The 12,107-nt window shown below is 34.3% G+C and overlaps 2 protein-coding genes across 2 annotated transcripts in view; both read right to left on the minus strand.

Moving 5' to 3' along the window:
* Nucleotides 1–4,163: 4,163 nt before the first annotated feature.
* On the minus strand, nt 4,164–5,432 carry LOC108745925 (probable inactive tRNA-specific adenosine deaminase-like protein 3). The gene has a single exon (XM_018482346.1). It carries the CDS (start codon nt 5,430–5,432, stop codon nt 4,164–4,166), a length of 1,269 nt encoding a protein of 422 aa, XP_018337848.1.
* A 6,172-nt stretch (nt 5,433–11,604) lies between these two features.
* Nucleotides 11,605–12,107, minus strand: part of LOC108746038 (receptor-type tyrosine-protein phosphatase T-like) — a 10,912-nt gene continuing 10,409 nt past the window's right edge. Inside the window, exons 31-32 of the mRNA XM_018482527.1 lie at nt 11,891–12,026; nt 11,605–11,710 (exon numbers count right to left, since the gene is read on the minus strand). Of these exons, the coding sequence (XP_018338029.1) occupies nt 11,636–11,710; nt 11,891–12,026 (211 nt within the window). The 3' untranslated portion in view covers nt 11,605–11,635. The remainder of the gene's footprint in view (nt 11,711–11,890; nt 12,027–12,107) is intronic.

Here is a 12,107-nt window from a genome sequence, read left to right on the forward strand (position 1 = left end):
TCGTCTCGACAGACACGTCGTAAGAGCGACGAGCCTGTTTGCCACGCGGATTAATTAATTTCAAAACGTTATCTGATATCGTCGCTTTTCGAACGGCACGACCTCGGAAGTTCCTCCTTCTGCACGCTCGTCTGGAAGAAGACGATTTCGCTTCTCGGGCTCTCTTTTATTCCGCGCGCAGTTTCTGCCGATCGTCTCTGAACGTCACGATGATGCGGTGCCGATGTGTCTGTCAGAGCTGCCACGTGCCGGTTGTTCAAAGAATGTTTTCCGAGGACAATACTTCTCGATCAGACTTCTCGATCTCCTACCCGATCGCGCTCTGTTTGCTGAAGAAATCTAACACTGTTTGCTGTTCGCGTTCGATCTTTCTCAATTTACCATGAAATTTTCCTGTTTGTGTGTTTTATTCGAAAAGTTTCCGCATCAACTTGATGAAGAAGATCTGAAACAATAAAAGTGACAGCGACGTTCATGATCTCACTATTGACAGTGAAACAAATAAAATTGTAAAAGTATTTATTTTTATTATTTTTGGCACACAATTCACTTTACATTAAATTAAAATATAACGTGTCATATTAGAATACAATTTTTGTCGAGGTTTAAAGCTTTCTCATATAAAATATATGAAATTTTCATTGTAAAATTATTATTTCTTGTTCGAGCAGCTCTCTTCATCAGCTATTGTATAAACATTATATGTTTTCTTCGTGTCACAATTTGTAGTTCACGACTTTTTCATACATCACGTCCACCTCTCTCGCTTCTTCCTCTTCTCTTTTCATGAACAATCGAGCAACTCTCCTCCGGAATGGATCAGCTGTAGTTTCGTTGATCGATGTCAATCCGCAGGGTCACCATCGCGTACTCGCTACTCGCTTTATAACGACTCAAGCAATTCCTAGAATTGCGAACGCGCTTGCATATTGTCAAAGAAAAAAAATTCTGACTGTGCAGATTATGTGTCATCTTCTATGGAAAATGATGAATATCTCCATTAGCGGCATTAGTGTGTCATTTGGTTTTCATATTATTCATATGACAAAATTCACATCCTAGTGATATCATTTTTTTTATTCCTGTAGTTACATAAAAAATATATTTTTTCAAGATTAGTAACATCTAAATATTTTTTATTCAAAATTTTAAGATTTTATATAGTATATATAAAATCCTTGTGCTACCAAAAATCTATAAGAAAATTTAGTTTTATAAAATATACATTGAGATAATAATCCCTTCAAAGATATTAGATAGCCTAACAATATTTTTTAATCACTAAAACTCTCCTGTTGTAGACGTAATATTGCTTTGTACTTTGCATTCGGATTTCTCTCAGATCAACGACCACAACGTTTGCTTCAACTTGTCTGAGTTTATCGTGACGAGTCACGGCTGACTCGTAATAAACAAACTTGTGCACAATGGGCATCGTTATTTTTTATTTAACACAAAAATTCCTGATTGCAGAAGAGAATCTATATTTACATCAATGTTCTTGAATCATATATTAGAAATTATTAAAAAATCTCAAAAATTGGCGTAAAATCATAATAATTGTTGCAAGCCGTTGCAACATCGAGAGAATTCAACGTTTAGATATTTTACTATTATCGCAACAAGAAATTATTTATTATTTATAATTTTTAATTATTAATTTCTAATTATTTAAATTTTAAGAATTTATTTTATTAGTATTTGCTTAAATATATATCTATATTTGAGAGAGAAAGAGAGAGAGAGAGAGAGAGAGAGAGAGAGAGAGATTCACATTATTTTAATTAATGCCAGTGTCGAGACACTAAAATAAAATCGCCCATATTTATACTGATTTATGCAAATGACCAAACTATAAACAGTTGTATAAATATCTATATATGTACAAACTGTTTCTGCTTGACACGTCGAAAATGTGTAATGCCTATTTATGGGAACGAGTAGGACGCGCTTTGCTGAGATATGTTAGTCACTGACGTAACAACATCAAATAAATGTCTCTTAATTAATTATTGTCTGCACTTTTCACAGACTGCGCTGTGTGCTCTCAAGTGTCATTAAACTGCATTATCGATAAAATTGCACGTAATTGTATGTAAACCTGAGCGATTCGTGAAATCTATCGAATTTTATTTTATTTATTTTTTTATATACTGTTTATTATATATACTGTTTATATACATATATCAGAATTTATATCAAGTTATATATCAATGTTATCTTACAACTTGATAATGTTATCTGTATCCACGAGCATTTTGACAAATTCGTCGTCGACCTGCATGTGCTCATTATCAGCATCTCTTATAAAGAGATAATTGTGTGTGTGTGTGTGTGTGTGTATGTGTGTTGCAGTAAACACGCCTGGGAAATCCGTACGAGAAAAAAATAAGTGACAAATAAGATTGTATATTATTGTGGAGAAACATGATTATTTGTCTTTGAATTAAACGATTTGACGACACCGCACGAAGTATAGAGTTAAATGACTAGGCGCGCATAAATTATACCGATGATTTATGATTGTGCGCGCAAAATGAATTGTGCTATCGAATAATAATGTTGAAGCGTAACGGTTCGGGCCTGTCTTACAATTATCGATTATGAATAGATGAACCCTGCAGAAATTTACATTTTCATTAAAGAAGCAATTCTCGAAATGGAGCAATTCTCGAAATCGTGTGTAATAAATAATGATTCAAAAGTGATTGGAGAACAATTCGTAATCTGGATTCATTAAATCCAATTTTTTATTGTAGTCAACCAAAAATTGAGTTCCCTCTTTTAAAATAGTCTATTGGAAGCCTCGAGTAAAAAATATCTTGGCTATGGCCCAAGCGTTTCAAAACCCGGCATTTGCATTGAAGGATACGCTCTGCCATTGAGAGCAAAAGACAAAAGAATAGGTATACAGAAATGATTTTCACAATCTTTTTTTGGGAAATGATGAAACGTCACATAGTGTGTGTCAGTAAACATAAGTGTTAATTCGCCGTGCACACTGGTGCACACCTAGAAGCGACAGCAGATGCGGACGCACATGCACGCGTCAATGCGTCAAGGTCACGCATATATCGAGAGTCATTATAGCCGAATGCACGTCCGTACCATGTGTAGTCTTTTGCGCCGTGCTGCTTTCGATTGAAATTATAAAACCGGTTGCAGCATGCAAGAATCTAAGTTGCTGTCGCAGAATCGATGGATCGAAGTAATAATCCACCGTTGATAAATCTATGAAATAATTTATTTGTTTAATAAATTTCGTGAGAAACGTTTTAAGGCTCTCGCGTTTACTTACCACTATTACCACAAATTGTCACGTCAGAAACAAGAAAGTATACAATAAAAAATTCTTGTCAAATATTTTAATATTTTTCAATATTAAATATATTTCAATAAGACAGCTCTTAATGCGTGATACCATTAACGGCACCATGTCATTAGTCACTCAGATTCGAGGGTATCGAAAATGAATAATGCATGACTAAAAAAGAAAATTAATTATGTTCACAGCTATGAAATTGTTAAATTAATATTATAAATAAATATGATTTTTAATTTTGCTTCAAGATAAAAAGATAATTTTCAGTATATTTTGTAACTTTATTCTCTATCGATTGCAAATATTGCTTTATAGAAAAATAATTCAAATATAATTTGCAAAAAATGTCATTTTTTCACTTCGGACATTACAATTTGAAATAGTAGTGGGTAAACAGGAGTCTTAAGTTAAGTAATGAATTCGATAGTCTTTTTGGAATGATATAATGATCAGAAAAATGTTGAAGAAGTCAGTCGCGTGATGTATGTATTGATAGGTATCACAATTGCGCTTTCTATTATTGAATTTATTTCTTTATGACATCGCATGAATGCATAATATATTATGCAAATGAAATAACATATGATAAAATGTCATTATAATGTTACCTATATGTATATATAAATAACGTAATTCGCACAAGAAGTTATAAACAACAAACAAACAAACAAGCAGAGAATGTTAAGTAACAACAAAATATATGTTTCACTCCTCTTTATTTTGTCCGGCTTTGCGACATCAATATCATCAGTTATTCCTGGAAATTGCGATAATCAATTGTCCGTTGCAGTTACTTAGAGTGTTATTATCTTTCACAATAGAGCCGCGTCGAATTTGTTATTCAGCTGCGGCTTCTGCGAGCATTGATTTTTTCTACTGTTTGTCGACACTCTCGTTCCAGGATTCCGCTCCAAACTCGGTATCGATGGTTTAGCCCTGGTACCGTATGTAAAATCGTCTTGGAGCCCAAAACTCCAACACTTTGATTAGCCGTACCATAAAAAATTCGCGCGACTCTGGAATGCAGCAATGCCATGGCACACAGAGGACACGGTTCCATCAGCAGGAATGCCCAATAACCCGTGCAGAGATACGGTCCGCATTTCTTCGCGTTATCCTCGCATTCCTTTTCCTTCGAATTCTCGATTTTGGCACGGTTATTTCTTCGTCCTTTTCGCACAACTTGCATCTCGAGGGACGTTTGAACCGGAAACTTTAGCGAAGCTAAAGATTTCGGATAACAGAGCGGTGTCTCTTCTTCGTATCTTCTCTTGATTCTTTTTAACCTCTTCGAGATCTGATCTTCAGTTGTAATATTTGGATACGTTCTTTCATCGTCAAATTTCTCTTCCTCGATAACATCAGTTTGTCTCTTCGTTTCCTCACATTCCTCGTCGTTCAATTTCCATGCACCACCACCGTGAAGCCTAGCAATAAGGTCCACCGCCAACATGGCGGCATGCCACATAGGATGTCTATCAATTTTCGCGGCAGCCACCGCCAGGATTCTTCCATCCTCGGGATCGACGATCGCTGCGGCGCCGGTACAACGCTCATTGCCGATCGCCTCCAACCTGGCAGCCTCTATTACCAATGACATGATTTGCTCGAATGCGTATAAACAATCGTCGTTGAAGATCGAGCCATCGATTAGACTCTCAACCGTCTGATCAGGATGGAAATTTACCGGCCAGATTTTCGAAGCTTCGCTGGCCTGTATCTTCGTCCTTGGCGCCTTGGCTGGCACCTTCGCCATTTGGAATTTCTCTTCCAGCAAAGAGAGATCGAATCCTCTCTCCTTCAACTGAGTTTTAAGCTGATTTTCACCGAGAGAAATATCGTGGCCTTTCTCGCGTGACAATTCGTCCGAATGAAGCGGAGCCAAAAGCAATTTCCCGTTGGAACAGCGCTTTAGATGAGCGAATCCCGGCAAAATGGTAGATATACTTTTAATTGCGGTGGAAGTGTCCTTCCGTTGTTTCAAAACGCCCACATAGACCTCCTGCAGCGGAGGAGCTTCTGTGAAATCCGAGCTTAGAATCGGTGTCGCCGTCCAGCTTCTAGTTGCAGTCTCCATCTTGCGTGCCTTGACACTTTTTGGCGACGTCATCTTCCACCCTGAAAAGACGCTGCCTTCACTTATCATTAGAAGATTTCTCGGTGATATTTGCGATAACGTTCTGTTGAACATTGGAAAGAATTTATCGTTATCTCTTTATCTCATGAAAATTATTTTTTCACCATTATTTCCGAGATTGTTTCTTTACACGATGTTAATGTTCGTACATGCAGTATTCAACACAATTATTCATCTTTATAAAGTTATATTTTGTAATTTAAATAGTATTATAAATACAGAGAAGAACGAAATATATATTATATATAATCATGTATATAAAAAAAATATATAGAATTATATGTATATATAAAATTCTCTTTGGATTCTATACATATTTGGCCGCGTTTGGAAATTTCCAAACGGTGTATAATATAAAAAAGCATGCAAATTTGTAAAATGTGATGAAAACAAGATCCATAATCAATATGGAAATATTTGGAAATATCGAACGAGAGTGTCTTAAGAATGTTTTCGCGTGTGACGATCATAAATATCGACGAGATTTCGGCGAAAGTAGGAAAGAACGGAGTTGATCCTTGATCCGGATGGCGCCGGATGGATCTTAATTATAATCGGAATTACCCCGCGGGACATCTTACGAAGGAGCAAAAGCGATTTTAAATTGCTGTCAACTTGGGCCACGGTCGGATCGATTGTCAGAGTTAGGCGCAATTGTATGACATCGCTGTCTGTATGAAGAATAAGCGAGACATTGCATTAAAAAGTCCGAAGTTCGAGCCAAAGTTTCCTTTAATTTTAACTGTGCGTAAACATATGTGTAGTCGTCAAAGTCTAATCGTAGCGAAGAGATAGCATTACCATTTATTACGTCATAATAATGAAACGTCTCCGTCAACGAAACTATCTAATTTTAACATAAATACTCTGTTTGAAGTTTCAACAAATGTATTTTTCAAATGCGTGAAATGTATGAAATATTGAGAGGCGCAAATACTTTTCAATAAATATCAGGAATATTTATGAAGAATAACTCGAGATTTTTACTGAAGAAAAAATAATATAAAATACATAAATTAATAGGCGAGCCATGATAGCCTATTAATTTATATTATTTTTTCTTCCTCACCACGTAAATAAATTCCTACGTAAATAAATTCCTACGTCTTTTGGTTGTGTAACATATTATATTCCCGTGTTTACTGTTTACAGAGTTTGTGTGTGTGTGTGTGTGTGTGTGTGTGTGTGTGTGTGTGTGTGTGTGTGTGTGTGTGTGTGTGTGTGTGCAAACAAAGTTGAAAGTCGGTATGCATCACGTCACACGATTGATAAATAATTGGCACTCAGTAAATTTTTATGCAATATCTCGATTTTCAGAAAACTGTGCACGCATGAGTGACACATATAGTTAGTAGAAGATTCTGCTGAAGACCTACTTTGCACGATATATCAGTCATCTGATAGCAGATATCGTGATACCGTAATAATACACATCTTCCGTATCCAAGTATTAAAAAATTGTAAAACTTTCTACCGTTGAAGATCCAAGAAACGTTGCATAGTTGGAAAAATTAACTACGCAATTTTATTGCTTAGATTCATATCTTAATTAGCTTAATAGTCTATCAATGAAGCGAATTATCATTCGTAATAAAAAATACAAAAGAAAATTAAATTACAAATAATGTACTGTACATTTTTTTCGAGATATGATGTTTTTTATATGATAAAAAATATCCGAATTTGATTTATCTTTTGTGGCTTTAATAAATTTTCATGGTGATTTTTAATGTTGTACTATACGCTGTTAAATTTACAATATCAAATTATACTTAATTATAAATTGAGTTGTTTTTAATCATTTCTGTAGATCGTCACTATTCCTATTCAATATGTCGTTAATTTAACTAAAACAATGAAGTTAAACAGTATCGATAAATGTAACAATTCCATAAATTATATAATTATTAAATTTTTAAATTTGACTAACATTAGTTATTTAACATACGTATTAAATTTGACTAACATTTAGTTATTTACTAATTAAGTACATATATTAAAGTGAATGTTGTTTATTTTAAAAATAAGCAAGTCAATCACAGAAATGGATTGATTTACATTTTGACATAAAAAAATTTTGAAATTAAAAATAAAACGTTATTTAATTGAAGGGATTGAGTTATCATTGCTCCTTTGAGATATTTAACAGAATATGTCATAAAAAATAATTATTATCGATTTATAATCTAATCTATTCCATATAAAATAATTGTTATTCAAAAAATAATTATTATCGGCTTATAATCTAATCTATGCTTATAAAAGTTTTTTGATTAGGATGTGTCTTTTTTGCAATCATCGTCGCAATGTGTGTTGATTTAAAAATGATGAGAATTCATAAGAAAATCGTGCAGCACAATTCATTGGCGATACATTGATTAACCATTGACATGCATTGAAGATATACTGGGTCAATATTGTACCAATAAATTGTGCTATTAGAGTGCGGAAAGAATTATTTGTCCAATGGACAAATAATATGAGAATCACGCTTTGTAAAACTAAGCGTGAACAGTAATCTTGGAAGATTATTATTCGACATTGTACCGTGATTGACAAATAATCGATACGATGTTCATTTCTCCGTAATTATAATATCTATAGATAATTGAATTGAACGCAACTTAATCGACTTCAGTTTTTCCTGAAGAGAAAACCTTAGGCTATTTTTAACAAACTATCTGTCCTTTTCCTCATAATATTTCAAATCGAGCAATAGATTATGAGAATTTTGCAAACATAGCGCATTCGAATTCCGGCACGAGTCGCACTGCTCGTTTAAGATGGCGTCTAAGATTGCACATTTACAGAGCGTGATCCTTACATAACAGAAAAGCGAACAGCAAAAGCGAGCGGAGTAAACGGAGTCCACTCGACGTCGCGGAGTACCGCTTTGAAAGATCGCGACGCGGCTATACAAACGCTAAGCGCGGTATACAAATTTCCGGGGAAAGTCTAGCTTAAATTTTCTCTTTATTTTGTCATTTCTTTTCCTAGGACAAGGTCGTTCATCGGGAGTCGTTCAAATGCGAGCGGGAAATCTCGCACTGCAGCGATTTCGAGCAATCGAGTTCGAGCGGCAAACATGTCCTCCACGGCCTTGGGTTGCGACATGTCGATCGTTAAGCTTGGCTGACGCTAACTGTCAATGGTTGCTTAGAACGGAACTTCATTGATGCGGAACGATGGCCCGTCGCATCCGCGACGCGCCGTCGCGATGCCACGTGTTCGTCACGCGCACGCACGCACGCACGCACGCACGCACGCACGCACGCACGCACGCACGCACGCACTTTATCCGTAGAATTTTTACCTGCTGTTCCACGGCTACGGCCGTATAAAATATGCCCTAGTTTCCTCTTGATATTTCCCCGGCCTTCGACGATCAAATGTTCACACCGGAAATCGTATTCCTTGAGCGCGGCAAATTTGTGCTACCAACAGTAACCGGAAACGCGTCGAAACACACGTGAGAATTGCGCGCCAGAGGCACTTCGTATGCGTCGTCGCGACGGCTCGCGTCTCTTTGTGGTATGTAGCACATTAGCTGTTTATCAGCGAGGTCCACGATGGAGGCGCCTTCTGCCGGCGAGATGAAAGACTTTGCGAGAGGCAGGGATATTCGCAGCTTCGGTCACCGGTCGTTAGGTCCGTAAAATTTTTACTTTTCTTGCAGCGAAATCTGCTAGTCGGTCATGGCCGCCGAAATTGGATTCCAAACACAGGAGCTTTATTTAAATAATCACATTGTAGTTATTTAATGTCACGAAATTTATGAGCAACATTCTAGCATGTGGTTTTTAAAGGAGATAAAACAGAGTTACAATTTTTTGTAAAAGAATGTTAATTTTTTTAAATTTGATTTTTGTATCTCTTACATAAGAATTCTTATGTAAAGCTTAAGCTTTTATTATATTTACATTATTTTATAAAAGATTTTATATCCAATTACTAAAAATTTGGAAACTAATACAAGAATAGATAATTAAAAGGAAAAAATAATTTACTCGAGTAAAAATATATTATTATTATTTTGTATTATCTTGAGTATATATATTGTAAATTTTGAACGAGCCAAAAATCGTATCTAAGATTTTTCGTTACTGTTATCGCGTAGTTATCGCGTAGTTAAATAAAAGGATCACTATAGATTGTTTATAATTTCATTTAAAAATATTATCGCAATTTACAAAACAAATTCTTAAAGCTGAATTTTTGCCTATAGAGTCGTCTCCTCAGTTCTACCCCGAAAATAAAAATCGGAGCATAAGTCGAATGTAATGGGAGAGTAATAAAAGTAAATAAAGTCTTTAGAAGGCAAAAAAATTAAAACAATGGAATATAAAAGAAGCGTAAACGCCTCTTTTATGTTTCGTTGTTTTAATTTTCCTCCTAGAAGCTTCGTTTATGCTTCTATTACTCTCTCATTACATTCGACTTCCGCTCCGATTTTTATTTTTATTAGAATATTGCTCGAGTGTAGTAACTTCTCTTACATATGTTTCTGGTGTGCACGCTGATTATTGTAAATAGTCATATGGGTTCTACAATTTAATGTCGATTGTGATCGACGAAATTTTAGAGAAATGCTCTTGGCAAAGATATTCTCGGTGGGTTGCCATTTCCTTCCGAGAGGAGACACGAGCGTATGAAAATATTTTAGATTTATCGGGAATCAAATTCGGAATATCTATTATAGCAGACAGTGCGCTAATATTTTAAACAGTTTAAAACATGCTTAATTAATGTTTTAAACATGTTTTTTTACAATACTATTTAAAGCATATTTGAAGCATTAAAAACATATTTAAAAAGAAACATAATGATATATTCTTAAAAAAACATTATCTACTCTTTGCCAACCCTGTAATTTTATATATAATTATATATTAGGTTGTTCGGAAAGTAATTTCGTTTTTTTTAATGAAAATGAAAGACGATTTTCCTACCTAGGCGTTTCAAATGATCATGAACGGTCGAATTCGATAAATTTAATCTCTCAGCGATCTCACAAGTTGTTATTCGCCGGTTTGCATTAGTCAATTAATGCCTTTATTGTGTCTTCATCAGCTTCAACTGGCCTTCCAGAACGTGATGCATCTTCAACATCAAAATTGCCAGATCGAAATTTTGCAAACCAGTTTTGACACTGGCGTTCTGTCAATACATCTTCTCCATACACATCGGATAATTTTTTTCTTGCTGAACAGCATTTTTACCTTTTCGATAGTAAAAAAATAAAATATGCCGAAAATGCTGCTTTTCACTTTTCACATTTGATAGAGCACCAACTAAAAACTACCGCGTAGAATCAATCGAACTTTTTTCACAAGCAAGCCTTGCTATATCAGCTGTCAAAATATATAATGATTATGCGGCTTAAGTGTGAAGTTGGCTGTGAAAAAATACAATAAGTCCTCTGTTGGGAAAAAACGAAATTACTTTCCGAACAACCTAATATAATTATATATAATTTTTTCCTGGGTTGATACATGATATTAAATTTATGAAAAATATCAAGCACCGATATGGAACGTTTTAAATAAATTTACATAATATATTGTACATTTATTTAGAATTTTTACTCTCAGTAGGTTTTTCAAATTAATTTTGAATTTCTTAAGATAAATCAAATTTACTTAGGTCCGGTTGCATCAATGTTACTTTGACTTTAAGCGAGACTTAAAATTCTATCTGTCTTGTTTTAAAGCTGAAAGAGAGGGAGAGATAGAAAGAATTTTAAGCCTCGCTTCAAGTCAACGTAACGTTGGTGCAACCGGGCCTTACTTGCTAACGATATTACTCATAAAAGTTACATCACTTAACATTTCAAATTAATAGTATGCGCATTCCCGCATTATCGGATAAAAGATATCATGTATGTCGCGTATGGCGTATCCATAAACACGAAGGTGGTTTACCTTGGTCATATAATAGAAAAACTGAGAAAAGCACAAAATTATACTCGCTATTATTCTCTATAATACAATATTTTATATATTTTCGAAAATACAATTGTTGATAAGTAAAATATTTTCTAGGTTACACTACAAAACTTCAATGTTTAATATACTTAATATTTATCAATATTTAATACATATGCATATTGCAACTATTTTTATTATTATACAATATAATGCTGCTTTATTATCTTATCTTAATAATTTATTTTTAATTTACGAAAAATTCGCATAGGTTTCAAAATACTTCAAGTATGTCTCTGCTGCATCGTATAGGTATTCTAGATGTTCCTAAACATTAAATAAAGTTTCTTAGTTGAATATATTATTTCAAGTTTCTTATAATTTTTCTGTATAGTAAAAATGAAGAATACAATTTTATCGATAAAATGTTTATCAATGTTTGTATCGATAAAATGTTTATCAATTTTATTAATTTTATTAATTTTTTTCTTTTTAAAATTATATTACCAAGGAATGAACAAAATCTGGTCTTGATCGTCTAACAGCTCGCACTGCTAAAGAAACATCGCATTCTCTTTCGACGGCCATTCGTTCTAGCAGGAAACTCAATGCTAGATAGAGACCACATCCAGTTACTCCGTCGCTGAAAGATTGTTATATATTTTTTAATATTTCGCAAAACATTGCTTGGGAAAAAATATATAATTAATTTTATATATATATA

This window comes from Trachymyrmex septentrionalis, unplaced genomic scaffold, assembly GCF_001594115.1.
Source record: "Trachymyrmex septentrionalis isolate Tsep2-gDNA-1 unplaced genomic scaffold, Tsep1.0 scaffold16, whole genome shotgun sequence".
Classification (NCBI taxonomy): Eukaryota; Metazoa; Arthropoda; class Insecta; order Hymenoptera; family Formicidae; genus Trachymyrmex; species Trachymyrmex septentrionalis.